Genomic DNA, 22,325 nt, shown 5'->3' on the forward strand with positions numbered 1-22,325 from the left:
TTTCAATTACCTTACATCCATAAGCTTCTTGATAGTAAAAGTGCCAGTCTGGGACTCCTGGACAACTCCCCAGTAGCTCTCTACACAGCTCTGCATTATCATAAGTGCAAGATCATTGGAAATCTGGGTGGAGCACTGCTGAGCGATTATTCCACATCTCACATTGCAGCAATTCTCAGACAAATCACAAACATGGCAAACTTGTATCCCATGTGTGCAATGCAGGCAAGTTAAGAATATTAGGGGAATTTTAGCTTTTGCATTTCCTGACTGTGGAGTATTTACAATTTTAAACATTATAATACAAAACAGATTCTACTGCACTATATCTGACATTTGCAATTTGAAGGAAACACCTGCTTAGCCCTCTCCATTGGAGGTGGTTAACAGATGACTGGAATGGCAAAGGCACCTGTCGAGTCTCATAAAATTAAGTTTGATGTATCCTACAAAACTAGAAGGAATGGAGATTTCTGTAAGCTTTAGTGGCAAAGTCAGTCAAATGTAGTAGCTGCAGCTAAAAAGCCCAATCCTGAAATTTCTCCGTTCTTAGAATGCATGCTGACATCAATGGGAATCAGACACATACGGCTTGCAAGACTCAGCTTTAAAAATGATGTCCCTTTTACTGAAATGTTGTTTTACTAGATGCAAGTGGTAATAGCTGCAGTTCCCTTTGCACTGGAAATTGCAGAGTACAAGCAACTCATCATGAGCCCAGCACTTTTCATTCAACATTAGAAGCATAAAGGGACCATATTGATATTATTCACATTTTTTTTAAATCAGTACTTTTTTGTCCTGCAAGCCACCTAGAGGGTTTCAGAGAAGTGTTGGGTAAATAGCAGGGCTATGGAAAATAGTCATATTGAAATCTGAAGACTTAAACATATAACGGATTCACCTTTTGGTTCAAGGTAAGGAAAGTGGTCCAATTAAGGAGGGGGGGCACTTTTAAATCTCAAACATTTTGCTCAATAAATGGAACCTCTGTGGAGCAAAAACAGGTTCCTTTTCACTCAGATAAAAGGTCTTAATTTGTCCTATTTTCAAACAAAGACTGTGCGTTTTTTATTTTAAAATTGCTGTTCACATAAAGGTTGATTTATGCATTGAAAAAGCAAAAAAGCATGTCTGGTTCATTTTATGGAATATTTCCCATTCTGAAAATTTTATATCATTTCTGGGTCATAAAGTGACCTAGAATGGAATGGCAATTCCTCCGCCATGAAATTTAGTACACATTTTTCATCGTCTTATAACTCTGGTGAATTTCATGATAACACTTGCCAGTAATTTTATACAGATTCTGTTTATTATATTCAATAGCTTGATAATTCTTGACAACTGTAAAGCTGAGTTTTAATAGCACTGATTTTTTCCCCTCCATTACTGGTAGGTCTGAGCATTGCTCAAAGATAAGGCATTCAAGTGAATGCATTTGAAATACCATACTTATCCTGTATTTGCATAAAAATATCAAAGCGATTTAAGTAGCAACAACACTTCACTAACCCAAATTACATAACCCCATTTACCTCTTCCGTCAAACACCCTGTGGGCAACCTCATTTCAAAAGCAAGTCTTCACATACTGCAGAGGCATTGTAAGCATTTTTAATAGAAAAATGTTATCAATCAAATCTTTTTAGATATATGCTACTTTTGTCGCTGGGGGGGAAGACAACACAACTTCCACTGATTTTTTTTTCTACTTATACCACGCACTAACCAGCTATAGCATTTCACAGCGCACTGAGCCTCTTTCTAATAGAAATATTTCAATAGGAATCAGAAGTCCATCAAAACACGATAGGTGCAAAAGAAACTACCAGCTGATATTCAGGTCTGAAATATTTTCATCTACTTCTTCAAGTCCAGCAACAGACATTTTATTCTGACCTGGTATGTTACCCTATTAGATGAACAGGGGGTATAATTAAGGTTCCTCAATTTCATTTTTAGGGAGAGGAGGCACTATGGTTCTCTAGTTGTTGCATTAAGCTGTTCTTCCTGGAATTCTGTGGCACAACCTGTGGGAATTTGCCATGCAACAGCTGGAAGAAATAGCTTTAAAGTTTAAGCATCAGGTTTGAAATACTCAGACTTCTTAGCATTAAGAGTTTAAATCACTGCAGGTTCAACTCAGCCAGTCATCCTTCCACTCATCCTGATTTCCAAGCAGGTACCAATGTGAAAGTCAAATGGCACTTAATGTGTCAGCTGTAGCAGCTGCCCCTAGAGGGTGATGTTTGCACGCCACTCTCCCCTTACATCAAGAAAGGGCTGTCAGCATGCCTCCCACAAATCCTCACCAAAATTACCTTTCTGGATGTTTTGGCCTGTGCCATCCCCATCCAGGCTGCACTGGGCGCTGCACCACTTTGACTGACCAGGTACATTTCAACTGCCCACAAGCAGTGCTACCTTGTACATACATGATCAGTGTTTTAATCGGTGGATCACTAGGTGTCCCAGGCTTTTGAACAATTTATTTTCCCATCTAATGGCACATTCAAATTTAAAAAAAAAAATCTCATTCTCCTTTCATACATTTGATTTTCTCTGTGTATGTTCTATCAGTCTCCTCACATTTTAGGAGAATGAAGCAGTAAAGAGCCTAATCTGGACTCCTGGTTGAAGGGATTTTTTGTTTAAGGGGTTCCCTGTAAGGTTTCATTGGATTCATTTTTCTTTTTGAAAAATAGCTGCATTTTGTCTGGACAAGCAAGAGAGTTTTGAGATTGCAGGTTTTCAGGAATCAGAAATACTAACAGAGGCAAGTAGGTCCTTCTCCTATCCATCCTTCCTAGGCATTACCCATTGGTGGAGGCTGCCTCTTTGTGACAGAATGCAGTGTGAAATGTGTATTACATCTTGCATCTGTTACTCTAACTTTATAAGGCCACATGATCTCCCACCCCCACCATACCAGAATAGGAAAGCCACATTCAAATGCACCAGTGGCCAAACCTGAAATGCTTAGCAGGAGATGAGGTACTGTATGTACTGTTTTTGGCAGAATTCCAAAAGCCAATTCACCTTTTTGTAATACGCTAGTCAGATTATACTTCATGTGGAAACCTTACAGGAAATAAGTCTCAAGAAGAACATCCAATTTTTGTGAAAATAATTACAACCCCAATAAAATATTTTCATTCACATTATATATTGTATTTCTCAGAATTTAAAATTTAAAAAAAACCCACCACACTCAGACTCTGAAGATGCCAGTGATATTGTCAGAATATATAATGCACCATGTTCTCAAATTGTAATTCAATGTCTATTTGATATTCCACAAATCTTTTCATTTATCACAGCAGTAATTAAAAATACTTTGTATTTAAATACCACTTTTAAACAGGCCAGGTGTTAATTAGCTTCCACAACACCCCTGCAAAATAGAGTTATGCATTATCCCCATTTGACAAATGGGAAAACTGAGGCACAAGGATGCAGTGACTTGCCAAAATCATCCAATGGCAGTTAGGATTAGATCTCAGAATCATCTGACTTTCAATTCCACACTCATTCCTTCAGGCCATGTTACCTCCCAAAAGACAAATAGGAAATAAGTGAAAGGGCAAATTAACACAGTTTCCAAATTTAAAACTAAAACAGATATTGTTTCTCAATGAGAGGGTTGGTCTAGGGATCTATGTAACATGTCAGGAGATAGGAAGTTCTGAGATCTAACCGAGCTGTGGCAGTGACTTCTTTTACAACAGCGTGCAAATCATTCTCTCTCTTTGCCTCAGTTTCCCTATCTGTAAAAATAAGGATGCTAGTGCTTATTTGCCTTGCATGCGTGTGTTGAGACTACTAATGTTTTCCAAATACTCTGAAGGTGAAAAGGGGTAAAAAGCTATTAAGAGGACAGCATACCACCAGTAAGGCAGTTGGCTACAAATATGTAATTAGTTCATTCTCTCACAACTGCAGGAGCAGTGGGCAGGATTTTAACCTCAGCTATACCAGCATCAAGCTGGAGAAATACCACGGATTTCAACTAGATTCATCCCAGTATTGCAGAGATGTTTCTACCATTATTCATCTGCAAAGCTGGGGTCCAGTCCTGCATTCCTTCCACACCCAAACCTCCCCTTGGTTTCAGTGGGAGGTAGAACTGCATCCTTAATAGTGAAAAATCTACCAGGCACAGCCCTGCCTAGCCTCTTTAATGGGTTAACTGAAGGACACCGAATAAAGAAGGCACTTCTTCCTTCTGTTTCCCTTCAAGGCAAATCCCAGATGTTCGAACACTTTAAACCCGCTCCGCTTCCGCTCACTGTTGATTCAGCAGAAACCACTGCTGCAGAATTAAATCCCTGACCGGACACCCATTGCATTCTGAACGCGTGCGTCGGAACCGGGCTGCTCTCAGCCCTGCCGTTTGACACGATTTATGCATCGCACATCAGCAGTTTTGGGGGGGGGGGGGGGCGCTTCGGTTGCGTGGGGCTTTTTAGCGTCCCCTGGATGCGTAACAAAATCCTGAAGGAGGAATGAACGGGCAGGCCCTGCCCTGGGGCAGCCAGGAGTTCAATTTCCTTTTGTAACACGGCATCCTGAACGCAAGAAAGGGAGGCTGGTGACATCTGGGAGCGGGTAGGCGAGGCTGACACGGGGACAGAGGCGAGTCCCAGTGACGCTCCCCCTGGGTGTGCGCGACTCAGAGGGGAGAGCACAGCATCGGCCCTGCCCGCACCCTCCCCGAGGCCTTTCCCTCAGGGAGGTGCTGTCCGGATCCACCTGCTGCTCCATGCCCAAGCCCCTCCTCGCTCCCACGGTGGCAACCCGCTGCTATTCCAGCGGCACCCTCTCGCCCTTCCCGTGCCATGGCGACCAGCTCGGCTGCCCCCTTGCCTTTCCCCCGCGGCCGCGCTTTCCAGATGCCGAGGCCGATCTGCGGCCGGATCCAAGTTGAGCCCCACCGAGGTATTGCCCCCCCCCCCCCCGCGGAACGCGGCGGTCTCCCCAGCGTGCACTTGCCTTCTGTGGCATAGCTGTGATCGCGCAGGAAACTGTTGTTTATCTTGCGGGTATCAATGTCCTCCTCCATTTACAGCAGGCTTACTTTCGTGAGAAGTGAGAACAGGCAGGCAAGTATCCATCATCGCCCCACCACGGCCAGGCTCAGCGGAGAGGAGAGGAGAGGAGTTGCACGGAGCACGGCATGGTCCTACCCTACCGGGGGGCGGGAAAACCACCCCAGCAAGCTTTCACCTCCTCCTGCTGCTGCTGCTGCAAGGGCCAGACCTCCTCCGCCCCGGGCTCCCACACCGCCCAGGGGGGCGGATGCTGTGGCAGCACCAGGTCCAAATTCCCTCCTCCTCCTCCTCCTCCTCTCAGGGACGGCGGCTGCAGGAGCAGCCGGGCGAATGGCGGGGGGAGCTGCCGCGAGCCCCCGTTCCCGTGCGAAGCGCCGCAGCTGGGCTGGGCGGCGAGCGCTGCTCTGGCGGTGCCCAACAGGTTCCCCGGGCGCCGGGCGAGCTCCCTTCCGCATGCAGCACTCCCCGGCTCGCCCAGTCAGGAAGCCGCTAGCCACAAAATGGTGTCCGCTTCTGCAAAGCTCGCGGCTCTGGGCTTGGTTGGTTTGGGTTTTTTTTGGGGGGGGGGGAGGGGAGAACCTCGCGGAGCTGCGGCCCTGCTGGGTGTTTCCCTAGCGGGGGGGGGGGGGGGGGGGGCAAGGCTGGCGGCCGGGTCGGCAGGCCCCGCGGGGTTCGCCCCGCTCGCAGCCGCGGGCTCAAGGCGAGGGGCCGCTGCGGGAGGCGGCCGAAGGGAAGCTCGGGCGGCGGCGGCAGCTGGGCGCTGGAGCCTTATGGTGCATTAAAGCCCAAGCTCCTCCCCTACAGCTCGGCTCCGTCCAACCGCGTCGGCAGCCTGGGGACTCTCCCCCGCCGGCCGCCGCCGCGCACCTTTCTGCTGCAGTGGAGCAGAGGCAGCGAGGCGCCCGGGCAGTGGCTGACCCGGCGCCGCCCAGGGGGGTCGCTGCTCTCTGCCCTCGCCTCTACCCCAGGCAGGACGCGCTGCCGCAGCCGGGGCACCCTTTGATCAGCCCGCCGGGAAGGGCCGCGGAGGAAGGCTGCGAACCGGCTCCTGTGGCGCTCACCGTGCTCAGCCGCTGAAGCAGCAGGTTTGGGTCTGGGTCGCAGCCACGTTTGCACCGGCCTGGGCTCCAGGGCGTTGGAAAGGCGCCAGCTTTCGGTGCATGGGCGTTTACTGTTTGAGGCCAGGGCTGACGGAGCGGAGGGCTGGGAGATCTAGCCCAGGCGTTGCCCCTGAGAGATGTGTGACCGTGGGCACATCAGGTAGGGCTGGGGTAGGAGAAAACACCAACCCTATCTTTCCCTGACTTCAATGGCAGTAAGGGTGAGGCAGGATCAGACTCTTAGGACCAGCTCCTCAGAAGCGTTTAGGTGCCTAACTCCCATCCCATGAAGTGAGCTGTAGCTCAGGAAAGCTTATGCTCTAATAAATTTGTTAGTCTCTAAGGTGCCACAAGTACTCCTTTTCTTTTTCCGAATACAGACTAACACAGCTGCTACTCTGAAAACTGATTTCAATGGCAACTAGGTGCCTAAATACCTCTCAATGCGTGCAGGTTTACTCATATTTAAATGGGTGCGATAATGCTTATCACCATGGTAGCCTAAGGCTGGCCTGGACCAGGGGAACCTTTTGGGTATAGCAAGAGCGCAAGCATAAGGCAGAATTAAAAGGATGCTGCAATTTAGGCCCAAATGTTGCATTTCATTAGCAAAGGGTTTCAGAAAACCTAAGAGAAGTGGGTTATAAAAGTGTGTTTCCAGCTCTGCTGCTGTGTGACCTTGAGCAAGTCACTTCTCTCTGGGCCTCTGCTTTCCTTCCCAGCCTTCCCTTTTTTAATGTATTGAGATTGGAAGTTCTTGAGGGCAGGGACTGTCTGTTATGATGCATTTGTAAATTACTTAGCACAATAGGGCCCAATCCTGGTTGAGGCCTCCAGGTTCTGCCATAATGCTAATAATTAACAGAAATACCATGAAGTTATATCTATATTTCTATTCCAATATAAGCCTTTTTTTGTGTTTGAATATAAAGATTCCTCTGCAGTTTTGCAGCCTAAGGGTCTGATCCTGCAGTACTTACGTAGGTAAAACTGTTAATAACGCCACCTGAAGTTTTGCCTGGGATAGGAGTACCAGATTAGCCCTTAAATATTTCATTATGGTACTAGTCAGTGCATGAGAACCAGAAAGCAAAAATGATTGGTCAACAATCCTTGTCCAAGATGACTGAAATACAAGAAATCATAAGATGTGAAGAGTAAATTCAACTTTTTACATTCTAGAGGTTTAAAATTTTACTTAAACAATTCCTGCCCCAAAATCTTACAATCTTTTTGTTCTGTTTGTACAGCACCTCACACAATGCAGCCTTCATCTATGGGGCTCCTGGGTGCTAATAATATAAATACATCTAATTAAAGTTTGAATAATCTAAGGCATCAATAATAAAGACAAGCAATTTTTGTTTGAAAACATAGGGGGTCTAAACCTGCACTATTTAATTCATTGGGAACTTTGTCATTTACGTCAATGAGTAGAGGATCAAATGCACACTTCTTAACATGATTTGTCCCCAAATGGATAAATCAAGTTAATAAAAACTTTTTAGAAAAAGACAATTTCTTCTCATGTTATCCCAAAGTATCATTAGTAACAGAGAATTCGAACCTACCTTTCACCATTTATGATATTTGGGTGAATTTCACCCATCGTAGAGAGCCTACTTAAGACACTGTATGCTACTTAAAGCTATTCATTGCCATTCCAGAAGTGATAATTCACATAAAGGGGAGCATTTTGCTAGATCCAGTAACAGCATGGCTCCCACCTCTCATGAGCGCCCTCTTCTGGTCAGAGTGTGTCTGTGGTCTTTAAACAGTTCCGGCCTTGATTTCAGGCCAAACCCCCAGGGCTTCTTCCATGGAGCCCATGTTTTTTCCCCTCTCCAGCTGGACCTCTTGACAGTTCAGATTCCCTTCTAGGGGGTTATTGCTGTCCAGTTGTAGGCCCACTTTCCCAATAGCCTATGGAGGGACCCAAGCCCACCCACTACTCCAGATCCCAGTCCAGGGACCCTAAGAATAGCAGCCACATGCTGCTGTGTCCCTCTAGGACAACTTCCTTCAGTTCCATGGGCCACTTCCTCACAGCCCCAGCCTTCACCACCACCTTTGCTCAGGGCCCTTCTAAGTTCAGACCCAGCCAGGAGCTCTTCCTCGCTCCCCCAGTCCCTACTAGCACTGAGCTGTCCATTATGCTACGTTCCTTTTAGCCAACCAGGAGGAGCACCTGTACTCCTCTCAGTCCAACAAGAAACTGACCGTCCCTGGTGCTGCAGCTCCTTTTAATAGGGCCCTCCTGGGCCCTGATTAGCCGCTCCCTGCAGCCTCTCTGATTGGCTGCTTCCCCTGCAGCCACTCTAGCCTGTTTGGAGGACCTCTCCATTGCTCCTTTCCTAGGACTAGTGTGCCAGGACCCTGAAGCCTCCAGCAGGGGGACTCTGGGCCTAGTCCACCCCCTCACAATGCCATACAAGACAAGACAACGTAGAATGACAGACCCTGCCTGAAAGAGCTCAGAGTCTAGTTTAAGACAAAATTCAACTGTGGGTAAAACAAACAGTAGGATAACAGCAGTGGGAGAGGGACAATGAGGAAAAGAGCAATAAGGGCTGGTGTTAATGTAAGTCAGCTTACATACACAGGAAAGCTCCCATCCTGCAATCACATCCATGTGGGAAGACCCATGTGCCTGTTCAAAGCTCCTTTCAATTAAAGGGGATGGGAGTGTTGTTCTGTAAGAGTTGTAGGTTCAATGGGTTATAAAAGGCAGTGTGGTGAAAGATTTTTGAACCCAGAGTTCACAGTTGCCAATGGAGCTGGTCAGAAAAACTTTGACCGAACCATTTACTGTCTAAAAATGCAGTTCTATCAAAATCTAAATTCTTTGCAAAATCATGATTTAACCAACATTTTATTTTGAAGAAAATATGGGGTGAGGAGCGGGACAGGTAGAAAATATTCCAAGAGTGTCAAAACATCCCCTTTCAACATTTTTGGAATGAAACATTTTGATTTTTCATTTTTAAATTACTTTTTGATTCAATTTTTTTATTTTGTAATATAAAATAAGTCAAATTGAAACATAACATCTCAATAGGATTTTGTCAAAACACTTCAATCAATCGGAAATAAAAAAAATTCAGACTTCTTTTACAGAGAATTTGAAAAAATTTGAGTTTCATTCCAATTAAAAACAAAACCAGATTTCAAAACCTCAAAATACTTCACAAAGTGGAATTTCTGTTCCCTCCATAGATCTAGCTGCCTATTCTCAAGATTTTATCATGAGTCCCATGTTGGTGTATTTCTTAAAGTCTTAGTTTCCAGAGTCATGTAAATATATGCAAATCTCAGCTTTCATTTAAAAAATGAAAACTTCTAACCCTCCTGGTTGCAGAGAAGAGCCTGAGAATCTGACTCAATTGCATCCTAAAGGTTCATAATCCAGAAGGTAAATAAAAACACACTCTTTAGTGCATTATTATTAAATTTAAAGCTCATGATTTTTAAGCCAGTCTCATGATTTTGGGGGGGCTGACTCATGATTTTTGAATACTTGAGGTTGCCAACACCGAATTCAGTTTGACAATCAAATAGGCACAGAATTTTGATATGTTTAATACCTACACGTGGGGTTTTATATTCAAGTTCATGTCCAGCCGCTATCTTCTAATCAGATGAGACTTTACAAGGACATTCTTGTTGAAATCACTATGGTAGCCATAATCCCTTGGAAACTTGAAAATGGAACCTCTCCCCTTATTGTAAGGTCCTTGCGGCAGATAGTGTCTATTTTGTTCTGATTTTGCACAGTGCCTAGACACTTTCACAGTACAAATAATAAATACTAATGATCAAAATGTTTTTTTTCTCTGTCCCATATGTATAATGTGGTTTGTTGTCATAGCGTTTCTCATGAAAAATGGACTATGCACAGAGGTGTGCTATTGCAGGGTTGCTTATGAGTACAGTTCACAAGAGATCATATAGAGCAGAGCCTCTGAAGGTTTGAGGCTTTATCCAAAGCCTTAAGCCTCCTTTTGACAGAAATTGCTGGGGAGCCAAACTCAGGACAGACAGACAATCGCCATGCCTGGCTCCCCTTGGTATGGGTTTTCTGGGAGGTGCCCATGGCAGGCACCAGCCAGAATTTTACCTAGATTTTGACTAGCTCTGAGAGGGAATTTTTGGGGAAGGAAGAGAGAATGCAGAAGTTTCCCTTCCATTTGTGCATCCACAGGCTGTATCCTTGTATTCCTGCCATGAGATATTTTGCACTGACACCAATGCTAGACACCACAAAGAGGACATGAGGAAAGGGACATGACTGCTCCTGCCTTTTGAAGAGACAAGTGGAGCAGTACGGTAGGGTTAGTACATACTGCAACCTTTTAAAGGAGGTGCTGCTTTTATCCCAGCATCTGCTCCCCACCCAGACATTTTTGCTGAATGAGCCAAAATGATCCCGGGGGCTCCTTTTTGCTGCCTGACCTCTCCCTCCCCCCCCACACACACAAACACTCTGACTCCTACTGAAGGCAATTGCTTAAAAATCATAATATATCCCAGAGTAAATAGCAGATATAATGGCAATAAAATGCAACATGAATTTACTTTAGTGGTTACTAAATGGACAACTGGTCAGTTAAGTTCACCCTGCTTCTGTGCAAGTCAAATGAGAGTGCCAATGAGACAAATGTCAGTGCCGGAAAAATAACTTCCATAATAACTTGCCATCAAAAGAGGAGGAGAATATTGATATATATTTTCATATACCTGAAGTTTGAATAGAGTGTATAAAATGTAATTTGACACCATTCTAATGAATGGAACAGAGACTTGGCCAGCCCCAAGAAAAGACATCCATGTGCTGTCCACTATGGAAATGAAGATGTTGAGATGGTCAGATAGTTAGGCAGCAAAATGAGGTTATGAGGGACCTAATATGAGTTGCCCCAACTGAAGACAAGTTGAGGGAGGTTAGGCTATGTTGGTATGGATATGTCCAGCAGAGACCGGGCAGCTATATCGGGTAGGATGGCCCTTACAGTTATCATGGATGGAAGATGACCTAAGAGCAAGCCAAAGATTCAGTCCATGGACCAGATATCAGCAGACCTTAGAAAGACCAATTTGCTCGACGGCCAGGCATACAGTCGTGAGGGGAAGTGGCAAAGAAGACAATGACCTGAAGTTTTAATGGTTTTAATGTCCTGCTATGGAGGACGGGACATTTTCATCATTGCAAGTACTGTGCCCTATTGTTGCAGTGGGCACAAAGGGTGCATGTAATGGATCAACAGTTGTGTTATAGTTTTTCAGGCCACCATTTACATGCTTGAGGAGACCTGACTGTAATCATTTTGGTGCCAGTATCAATAGTAAATTAGAGTCTGGTATTTGTCTTTAATGCTGAGCCCAAAGGGGACTGGAGTCTCCTCTCATTTACAGGGCTGTAAATTAGTTGTAACCGGCACTGAAGCAAATGGAGTTTGGCCAGTGTAAAAATGGTGAAAGTGCAGAATCAGACCCATTATCTCTTCCAGCACAATGCTATATTAGTGTTAAAGTGGTTAGATTGTAAACCCTTTGGGACAGGGACTTTTTATTCATATTTATATTTTTCATACAGCGTCCAGCACAATGGATTGGATGTGATACATTATTATTTAATGTATTATATTATTATTAGTCTAACACCTAGCATAATGGGGTCCTGGTCCATGATTAGGGCTCCTAGTCACTACCACAACACAAATAAATAAATAAATAAATAAATATAGACAGGAAATGAATTATAAGTGATCTAGTGGCTAGAGTAGGAGACTGACGACTACTGGATTCTATTCCCAGTTCTGCCATTGAGTATGTACTCAAATAAGCAGGTCACTTAACTTCTTGGTGCCTCAGTTTCCTTTCAAGTAAAATGAGGATATTAATACTTCTATCCCTCACTGGTTTCTTGCTGTGAGCATTAATGTGTGTAAAATGCTCTGAGATCTTCCATGGAATGCCACCAGAGTTGAAAATGAGTTATTTACAGTGTTCTTATCAGGGAGTTTTGGACTATTCTCTTCTGAACATATGTTTGGAAGTACATGTCATGCACTGTACATGCCATCTGGTGCAGTCCAAAGGCAAAACAATTCTTCAGAATATTCTTTATGATCTAGGGAAAAAGTAAACTCTGGCACTGATTTAGTAGTAGCCATAGACAGGGAAGAAACCCATCAGAAGCAGGAAAATTCTCCCAACTCCTCCAATCCCCACTTAAATAATTGAAAACAGTAAAAGTGCAAATTATTATTATTTGATGTACAAGATATTTTAATCATGCAAGGGATCTGTGTCTTGGGAATCAGTTTGAAGGAATGAGCATCACGATGGAAGTCAGGGGGCCCCAAATTCTAATCCTGTCTCTTAGACAGGACACTTAATCTTTGTCTGGAAAATTGAGACAATAACACTTTCCCACTCACCACCCCCAGATGTAGTGAGGATTAATTAATTGTTATAATGGATTCTGAACATATAAAACCAGATTCTCCATTGAGATACTGCCCCTTTGTGCCACTCAAGTGGCATAAAGGGGATATATCCAGCCACAAGTTCCCAGTACCACAAATTCAGAGGGGCACTCTTTGCTGGGCACATGTGTCGGTTCTGGGTCTGTCCCTCTGATCCCATCCCTCCTCCAGACATTCAGGGGTGTCAGGAGTTGAGAGGGGACACAGTAGAGCTCTGCTCCATTATTCCAGTCCTCCACTGATGTGCACTTTACATCAATGGTGCAATTTACAGGTGCCAACAGCAATGCTAAATGGTCAGGGCCACTCCTGAGGATCAGGGAGGCATGATGCTCACCCCTCTTGCCAACTTCAAGCATGGCTTTGATGCAGGAGAGAGTCTATCTGGCTAATAAAGTGCTATGTGAATAGTGAGCATTATTATTACTGTGATGGAAGAGGGCACCATGAATGTGCAGTGAATGGAGAAAGACATTGGATATCATTGTAACACACGGGTTTGCTGCAGTTTGATTGCCTTTCCTGATTATAGTATCATAATTAAAATCTCACTGGAAGAGTGCAAGAGTCTATATTCTTCATTATTCAGCTGAGATTGCACTAGTTTCTTTGAAGCTGCTTGTTTCAGTTGAAGTGCAAAAGATAGTATCTGTTAATGACGGCTAAAGGACTCCTGCATACAGGGCTCATTGACAGGACAGTCTATTCAAAGCCATTGTATCATGCCTTTTGAATGGGTGTGTGGATCCCTTTAAGATGAACACGATTGGCAAGCTAGCGCAATAGCTCCCTCTGTGTAATGTCATGACCTCGTTAGGGATAGGTGAATTCTTAGATTCTTCATTCCATGGTTCCCTCGGTGGATTTTTGTCACAATGTAGTGGAATGGTTGATGCAAAATAGTGTAAAATTGTGCCCAGGCTAACTCAGGAGCTCAGTTATGCACGTGTCATTTCAGAGATTGATCAGCTTGTCATGTCATAGGGCATTCATTGACATGGGGATTAGTGACCTGACAAGACATAAACATTCCATTGGAGGTGTAATGCCTCACAGAGCCATATGCAGAAAGGTCACCTACCAAAAATCCTTGTCAAATTGTTGTTGAAAACAAGTTGTTGCCTATGCTCAGACAGTTAGTTTTAAATTAGACGACTTCAGCATATTTCAGGCTAGATTCTGCTCATAGTTACACTAGGCTAAATCCATAGTTACTCCAGATTTACCTCACTGAGAGTAGAACCTGGCCCCATTTTTAGTACCAAATGTATGACTGGAATACTGCTGTAAAATGCTGGCCTGCAAAACTCTAAAGGGGTATATAACACATAAATCACATATTGAAAAGAAAAATCTTTTTACTTGTGTCACTTATAACTCAAACTATATGAGAAGGTAGTGTGGCCTAGAGTATACAGTACTGGATTAGGAGACCTTAGTTCAAATCCTGGATCTGGTCTTCTGATGACTTTGGGCAAGTCAGTGCACCTTTCTGTACCTCAGCATTCCCCATCTGTAAAATGGGGAGACTAGACTGTGCACCTCATGTTCTTAAAAAAAATCCATCTGTTTTCCCCTTCAAATTTTATGATTTACAATTTTTTCTCTCACACTCAGACCTAAAATCACAAGTTGCAATCAAAAGCAAATGTTTAGCCAAATGTTTAACCAACCCCTGGAATTGTTGAGAATATTGCTAAATAAACACAAATCAACAACAAACCATCATTTTCTCTTCAGCAGACTTCTCTCTGTCTCCCAATTATTCTAATTTCAATGAGTGTCAACACCTTTTTCCTTTATTGAATGGACGTATTGTTCTCCCCATTGTGCATTACGTATATTTGTACAATCATAAATCCTGCAAATTTTCTCAGCATATAATTTAAATACTTCCACAATCCACCTGTTTGTTATGCAACATTCATAGTACTGCTCTGCTGAATTCATTTATTCTCAGCTCTCTAAAAGCCAGGAACAAGCCTTTACAATAACTAAAAGCATTAGCTGTCCTACGCAGGAACCCATTTGCAGATTAAATTCACTAAAGGTCATCTTGTAGTTGTCACTGTTCTCCAAACCCCCACGTGTCTACTATGTTACATACTTTGACATATCTTGAAGAGTCAGGGCACTTTCCACTCCACTGATTTTTTGCTTCAATTAGAATAGCTCTAAGAGCCCCTATGCACTGGTTTCTAGGGGACCTAAAGAGTATATTAATAATAATTCAATCAAACCTCCAATTTTATTCTTATCATAAAAACTCAGATGAAGAACTTCTTCCAGCTAATTTATTTTTACCTTCACATCCGTGAGCACTAGATCCATTTTCATAATTACTGGTATACGTTAGATTGCTAGCCTCATTTTTTAAACTTCTAAATGTATCATTAGATGAGAACAAATATTCTAAACTTGGTTTTTATTGATTAATTTCCCTCTTGCTGCCTATATACACTTTTCATTTAACACTATACTAATATTCTATTCTTTATGTTAATTTCCTCCATTTGACTAAAGCAATCTCTGAAAATGTGATAGCTCCTTGCAGTCTGGTTAAGTCATTTGCAGTTGGAAGTTCAATATCTATTATTAGATTATTTCATTTCTTTTAAGCAAATCTCTTTGTTCCCACCCTACACGATGTATTCTGAGAGGGGCTATCATTTTCACAGCATCATCTTCTAACCTTTGGTGGGAAAATCAACTTGTTAAAATATGATGATAATTTGGTCTAATAGGTAACAGGGGGAAAGGTATGAAGTTTTATTAATTATTATTAATACTGCATTAGTAGAAGAAGTACTGCAGAAATGCCTCAGAGCCACAGCCAAGGATCAGAGCCCATCTGTGCTAGGTCCTGTATGAAACACAAAAGTTGGTTCCTGCTAGAAGAGCTTACAATCTAAGTAGCAGATGCGAGACAACAGGTGGGTACAATAAACAGACCGGAGACGCACAAGGCAGTCATCAGGTGAGTGGTCCCCAAACTTTTTACCTCTTGCCCCCCTTCCCCCTCCTGCACACTCTCCCCTTCTCCTCTTCCCCAAAGCTGGGGCTGGGAGAGAGTCCACAGGTTCTGGATGGGGGGAATGCAGACAGACATAAGGGGACCAAGACTGGGGCGGGGACTGAGCTGAAGCTGCGGGTCAAGGCCGGCGGCCAGGGCACAAGTGCAGAGCCCTGGGCATGGGGCTGGCAGCTAGGACCCCGGGCGCAGGGCCAGGAGCAGAGCTGAGTGGCACTCCCTCCCTGCCCCCCATGGGGGTTGGCCCAGGCCCCCCCAAATGTTCCTCTGCGCCCTCCTAGGAGGGCATGCCCCACAGTTTGGGGACTTTTGCATTAGATGATAATAAACAGTGTGCTAAGCAATTGTCACAGCATTCTGACCACCCGAGTTAACTGCTGTTTTGTGTAGGCATCCCAGCAGAAGTGAGTTTTAAGGGAGGTATTTGAAGGAGAGCAAGATTTTTTTAATACTTGTACTTACTGGAGAATCTTCAGAATTGTATTTGCAAATATTGGTTTAAGTTATAATACAGTCACTTCTATAAGGTCAAGAGATGTATGTTGTGTTGGTAAGTGGCTAGGCATCCAAGTGAGAAAATCTACAGGGTGGTAAGTTGATATAACATGCATGGGAAGTGGGCAGGAAGATTTAGGTTAAATCAATTTAGACTCTCTAGGGGCCTATTCTGCTCCAATTCAAATCATGGCAAAATTCCCATGGGAGCAGGAGCAGGCCCTTGGTCCTTAGTACTTTTCCAGTGCTGCTCCATCAGAAAGAAAGAAAGCAATAGATAGCTCTTTGAAGACTGAACTGCTGGGTGGTTTCCTGGCACTACTGTGAGCTGCAGTTCACAGAAACAAATAGATATTAGATATTCCAGCAAGTTCATCTATTTCTTTAAACCAATGGACTTGGTGCCACTATGGTGAGTTACATATGATCTGTAATGAACATGACATACAGTGGTGAGCAGGTTGTATTGGGGAGAGGTATTAACTATGTATGTATGAAATCACAACAGGAAAACGTATTTAATTTCATATGCTTGAAAAAGAAATGAGGTCTTTTGTGACAGTGGACTTTAATGCATATGTAAATTAATTAGAATTAATGACATTGCAGCAATCGTTATTTCATAAAGTGGTTCAGTCATTTCAAACCAATATTGACTTTTCCAATGCTACTGTAGTTCTGAAAATTTAGCTGAATGTATGTATGTTTTTATAACAGGGATGGGTTTCTCCCTGGGAGAGCCTGCAAAGTTCACAAATGAAAGGCACAATGCCAGTGCTAACCACCCTAGTTTATTTTAACCAGGTTTGCATAACTTAGGCTCGCGAGAGCATGCCTTGAGTGAGAGGCCATTGCCACACAGCTGGGGAAGACAAGTACTAACATGGCATGGAGTTTACTCAGCTGTCCCACTGGAATGAATGTTGGGACCTAATTTTCAGTCTGGGTGAAGGTCATGTCATATGGGAGGAAAAGCACTTGAAGCTCTCATCCCATTTCTAGTATTGTGTCAACTTACAAAATGCATTTATAACTGTGCTCAGAATCTCCCTGCTTGCAGATTCCAAGAGACTGAGCACTTCAAATCTGAGAACCTAATTAAGCAGCAAAAAAATAGGCTAATTATACTCCTATTATCCTACATGTAATTGTTGTCAGCCAATCCAGGTGCTGGATGGCTGGCCATTATTTAAGGGATAAAGACCCCTATGCTAAATAACTGCTGAAAGACATATGCTAACTAGAGAACAAAAAAATAAAATGCTTATTTTGACAGTAATAGCCATCAAATCTCATAATCTAAGCATCTCTCGACCAGGCCAGTGTTTTTCTGGGAAACCTCTGTAGGTGCTGTAGAAGATGGTATCTGTGAGGCACTAGGTGACTCTTCTCTCTGAACCAGAGTTAATCTAAAATCCAGTCTTCCATCTGTCAAAGTCAATAGATTTGCCACTGATTTCCAATAGAGAAGGATTAGGTATGTTAATGCCCCAGTGGGTTCATCTACACAGTATCTGGGAGGTGCGATTCCCAGCTTGGGTAGACAGACATGCACTAGCTCTGCTCAAACTAGTGCCTAAAAATGGCAGCATGGCCTTAGTGGCACAGGTAGCTGCCTGAGTACAATCCTGCCCAATAATCCCCTGATTAAGTACTTGGGTGGACAACCCAAGCTGCTTCCTGTGCCATTAGGGCCACACTGTTATTTTTAGTTGTTTGCTCCAGCAGAACTAGTGCACATAAGTCTTCCTGAGCTAGACATTACACCTCTGCGGTGCTGTGCAGATGTATCCAATATGATGTTAGGGGCAATATGTTGCTTTAGGTCCTGTCTTTCAGATGAGGTCCTGAACATTTGTGGTCATTAAAGATCTTTTGGCCCTTTAATTTCTAAAATGCAGGCAACGTTGCATCTCAGGGTGCATGTGCATTATGTAAGAAAACACACATTACTTGCACCAGAATAAAGGATAAAAGACATTCCTGAAAGTAAACAGACAGCAGAGATAGGCCCTGCCATAAAGGTTAACAAACAGTCTCTGATGGGAGGATAAATCCGGAGTTGAAGGCCCTACATGGAAAATGCTTGCCCATCAGTAACCAGCTGGTTATAGGGTGTGACTGTTCGCCTGAGCACACCAGCAGACTTCAGAGGCAGCAGGGGAATATGAAGCGAGATGCAGCCTTTCGGATCACTGGAACCAAACCCTTGGGATTTTATAAATCCAAGTCAGTACCTTCAAATGGCACCTAAGAGCATATATGGAGTCAGTGCAGTAGTCACTGCCAAGCAAACAACTGCTTTCTGCAGCGGCGGTAGCTCTTGGTTTCTCTTCAGGTGTAACCCCCAGGTAGAGCACACTGCAATAGTCTAGTCTGGAAAAGCCAAAGACCTGGCATCCAGATCCAAGACAAATAGTTACATTAATACCTTTCATTTTCCACAGGATCAGAAGATCTCAAAGCTCTTTATGGAACGTTACAGATCCCCAGTGAATCAGATAATTATTATCCTAACTGTGCAGACAGATAAACCAAGGAAAATAGAGAAGAAGTGACTTGTGCTCAGATTCATGGAGTGAGTAAAAGGTTGGAAATAGAATGCACTCTCAATCTCTTGCCTTAGCCAATAATAAGCATTCCCTCCTGATTCAGCAGTGGATGGTGCAAAGTAGGTAAAATGTGTTCAGATGGAATGGTTTGTGTGCACACAAATCTCATTATTTATTAACAGGATTTCTGAGCCTACCATGACTTCCCTATATGCTGCTTTGAAGCTGTGCCTTTGTGTGTCTGATTCTCACAGCACACTGGAAACCCTGGCCATGACTTAGTTTCAAACAATGACATTAACAATGACTTGCCTTTTGCTGTTTGGACCATGGGAAACCTAAATGAGGAAAAGTGGGAAGCCAAAACCCTCAAGTATAAGGGCCCCAATCATGTGAACCCTAATCATGTAAACCACAGGATTAAGCCCAAGGTGAGGAAAATTAGGAAGTCAAGTCATATAAAAAGGGTAAGTAACAGCACTACTCCTTCACAGAAAGAAGAATAAGGGTCAAGACCCTGAGACAGAAAGGGAAAGAATCAGTTCATTGAATGCAAAGTAGGTACAGGCTTCTACCTCCCAAAGGTCACATGATAAATAGATCTACTTCATGTTCACACTTGCTGCATATTATTACTGTTGCCAGTTCAAGTTGCATATGATTAACAGCACACCAATAATGAGCATCACTACGGACTCACCACTATTCTGGCTCAGTGGGTCCTTATTCTTGGAGAGTTATTTTCAATTAGACTGACCACCGTTCTGTGACATTTCTGCATGCCTCTCTTAGTTTCTGCTCATCCACTACCATACGTTCTGAGAACAAATAGCTTCTTTCATGTAATTCATTATTCAGGCTAGCTGTCCCCTCCTGTGTTAATTTTGCCCACATTTTTTTTTCTTAGCTGGAACTTTGCTTTGTTACATGATGCATTATTTTATGCAGTAGCCACCATCTTAAAAGCTGCTTTGTTGGTCTGTTAGAATCACATGTATAAACTTTTTATTATTTTTCACTTTCATATTTCTTTATCTATTTTCAAGATTATGTTTATCCCTAACCTCATGTAGTACATTTATTATGTTCTTACCGCTACATGGCAAATGAGTGTTCATCTCTCTTATGTAGCACTTTGAGTACTATAGATGAAACCCATTAATATATGAGCTAAGTGCTACTACTATTTATTATTATTATTATTATTTCCATAGCACCTAGTAACTATAATAAAAAACAGCTGGATCTTCACGAGGGCCCCTGACCAGCCTCCATTTGTGTGCATGCAACTTTGTACATGTAACACATGAACACACTCTTCTAGCATCAAGGTGAATGGATTTTGCTCATTTAAGTTCTGTCACTTGAATGTATAGATAACTCTATGTACTGTGTACACACATGTCAATGCAAGAATGCTGTGTGGGAATGTAACAGAATTCCATCCTCTTCTCCTTCATGGTCTGGGTTTAGAAGGAAGGGCAATAAAGCCCATTTAGTATTTCCTCTGATTTGACTTGATAAGATGTCACTCAATAAACAAATATGCTTGGACCACTTACTTTCATGCTGTTTCCCATCATTACATTCCCTCACCCCCTTTGGCATTTTAGCTGTGATCAAAACGATGGTGAATAAAAGGCTTGATTCTGATCTCACTTACAGTGGCATAAATCAGAAGTAACTCATCTGAAGTCAACAGAAACTTGCTGTGACATCAAAATCAGACTCAGTATCCTCTCATAGCTTAGACAGCAGTTGCCACAGATCCAACTAATTTACTGTATTAGCTGAAGAGTCTCAAGCCTAATTTTATTCTTGCTTATATTTGTGCAACTCAAGAGTAATTCCACTGACTCCATTGAGAGGAGTATTTTGGCTCACAAGCTCTTTTGCTGCTCTCCTGAAATTCTCACTATACTACATACCAATAGGTTCCATTATTATGATGTCATGGTTAGTGTTGTGACTGCAGGAGAACAAATCCCCTAAAAAAATCTGAATCCTGCTCTGACAGGTTTGGTCACAGAGACCCCTTGGGATGGTCACCTGATGTGCTAAAATGACCTCTGAGCCCTTTTTCCCTGCCAACTTGAACTTCCAGAACCCCGTCAGACAAGTAGCCTCCTGCAACACAGACCCAGGGTCTGATCTACGCCCCCAAAGCTGCAGACTTAACTGAAAACAGCTCAGCGGGTTACCTATCTTCAGCACCCAGACACTCAGTTCCCAATGGGATCCAAACCCCAAATAAATCTGTTTTACCCTGTATAAAGCTTATACGGGGTAAATTCATAAATTGTCCGCCCTCTATAACACTGATAGAGAGATATGCACAGCTGTTTGCTCCCCCCAGGTATTAATCACTTAGTCTGGGTTTATTAATAAACAAAAGTGATTTTATTAAGTATAAAAAGTAGGATTTAAGTGGTTTCAAGTAATAACAGACAGAACAAAGTTAGTCACCAAGCAAAATAAAGCAAAAACAGGCAAGTCTAAGCCTAATACATTAAGAAACTGATTAGAGGTAATATCTTTCCCTCAGAGATGTTCCAAAAAGCTTCTTTCACAGACTAGACTCCTTCCTAGTCTGGGCCCAATCCTTTCTCCTGGTACAGTCCTTGTTAGTTCCAGCAGACATCTCAGGTGGTAAGCAGGGGTTCTCCCATGACTGGGAGCCCCCTTTGTCCTGCTCCACCCCCTTTTATAGCTTTGGCACAAGGCGGGGATCTTTTGTCTCTCTGGGTCTCCACCCCTCCCTCTAAATGGAAAAGTACCAGATTTAAGATGGATTTCATTATCAGGTGACATGGTCACATGTCACTGTAAGACCCCTAGTCTCCATTCTTCCTGGGTTGGCCCACATATTACAGGAAGTTTTGCAGATAAATAAACCATTTACAACCAATTGTCCTAGTCAATGGGAGCCATCAAGATTCTAAACCACCATTAAATGACCCACACTTTGCATAATTACAACAGGACCTCAGAGGTACACTTCATATTTCTGGCTTCAGATACAAGAATGATACATGCATACAAATAGGAGGAATAAAATCAGTGGGTTATAACCTATTATGATACCTTACAAGAGACCTTTTGCATAAAGCATATTCCAGTTACAATCATATTCACACTCATAAGCATATATCCATAAAACAGAGTGCAACGTCACACCTGCCTCTTTAATTTCTTTGGTAGGTGTTGCAACAGAAGTATAATCCTTTATATAACCCTTTATATCTAGAAACGATAAAGTTCTTGAGTAAATAGAAGATGCAGTAGTTTGATTAAAGATTCAACTTTTAAAGTCCAAATTAGTTTTGTTTACAGTAAACCATTTAATGTAATATAACAGATCCCACAAATATGAGATGTCAGTGCAAATAAAACAAAACAAAACATCTCCAGAAAAAGCATATGAGGAATTATTTTTTACATTAGAGAAATTATTGCATAGTAGATATAACCACAAGGTTCTAGTTTTGTGTATATTATATCTACTCAGTGTGTTGCAAAAAACAGAGTGCCCACAAATCAACAGAATTAAGCATAAAATGTTTCTTGTGGATAAAACACTTTAATGCCCTTTAAAGGGTATAAAGT

General features: G+C 42.8%; 1 protein-coding gene across 4 annotated transcripts in view; it reads right to left on the minus strand.

Annotated features, from left to right (window-relative positions):
- Positions 1–22,325, minus strand: part of PPP2R2B (protein phosphatase 2 regulatory subunit Bbeta) — a 253,503-nt gene that overhangs the window by 150,826 nt on the left and 80,352 nt on the right. Inside the window, exon 1 of one of the 4 annotated variants that reach the window (XM_038413480.2) lies at positions 4,995–6,119. The exons of the other annotated variants lie outside the window; for them this stretch is intronic. Within the exon in view, the coding sequence (XP_038269408.1) occupies positions 4,995–5,064 (70 nt within the window). The 5' untranslated portion in view covers positions 5,065–6,119. Of the gene's footprint in view, positions 1–4,994; positions 6,120–22,325 lie in introns of those variants that run through there. 4 annotated transcript variants of the gene reach the window in all.

This window comes from Dermochelys coriacea, chromosome 8, assembly GCF_009764565.3.
Source record: "Dermochelys coriacea isolate rDerCor1 chromosome 8, rDerCor1.pri.v4, whole genome shotgun sequence".
Taxonomy (NCBI): domain Eukaryota; kingdom Metazoa; phylum Chordata; order Testudines; family Dermochelyidae; genus Dermochelys; species Dermochelys coriacea.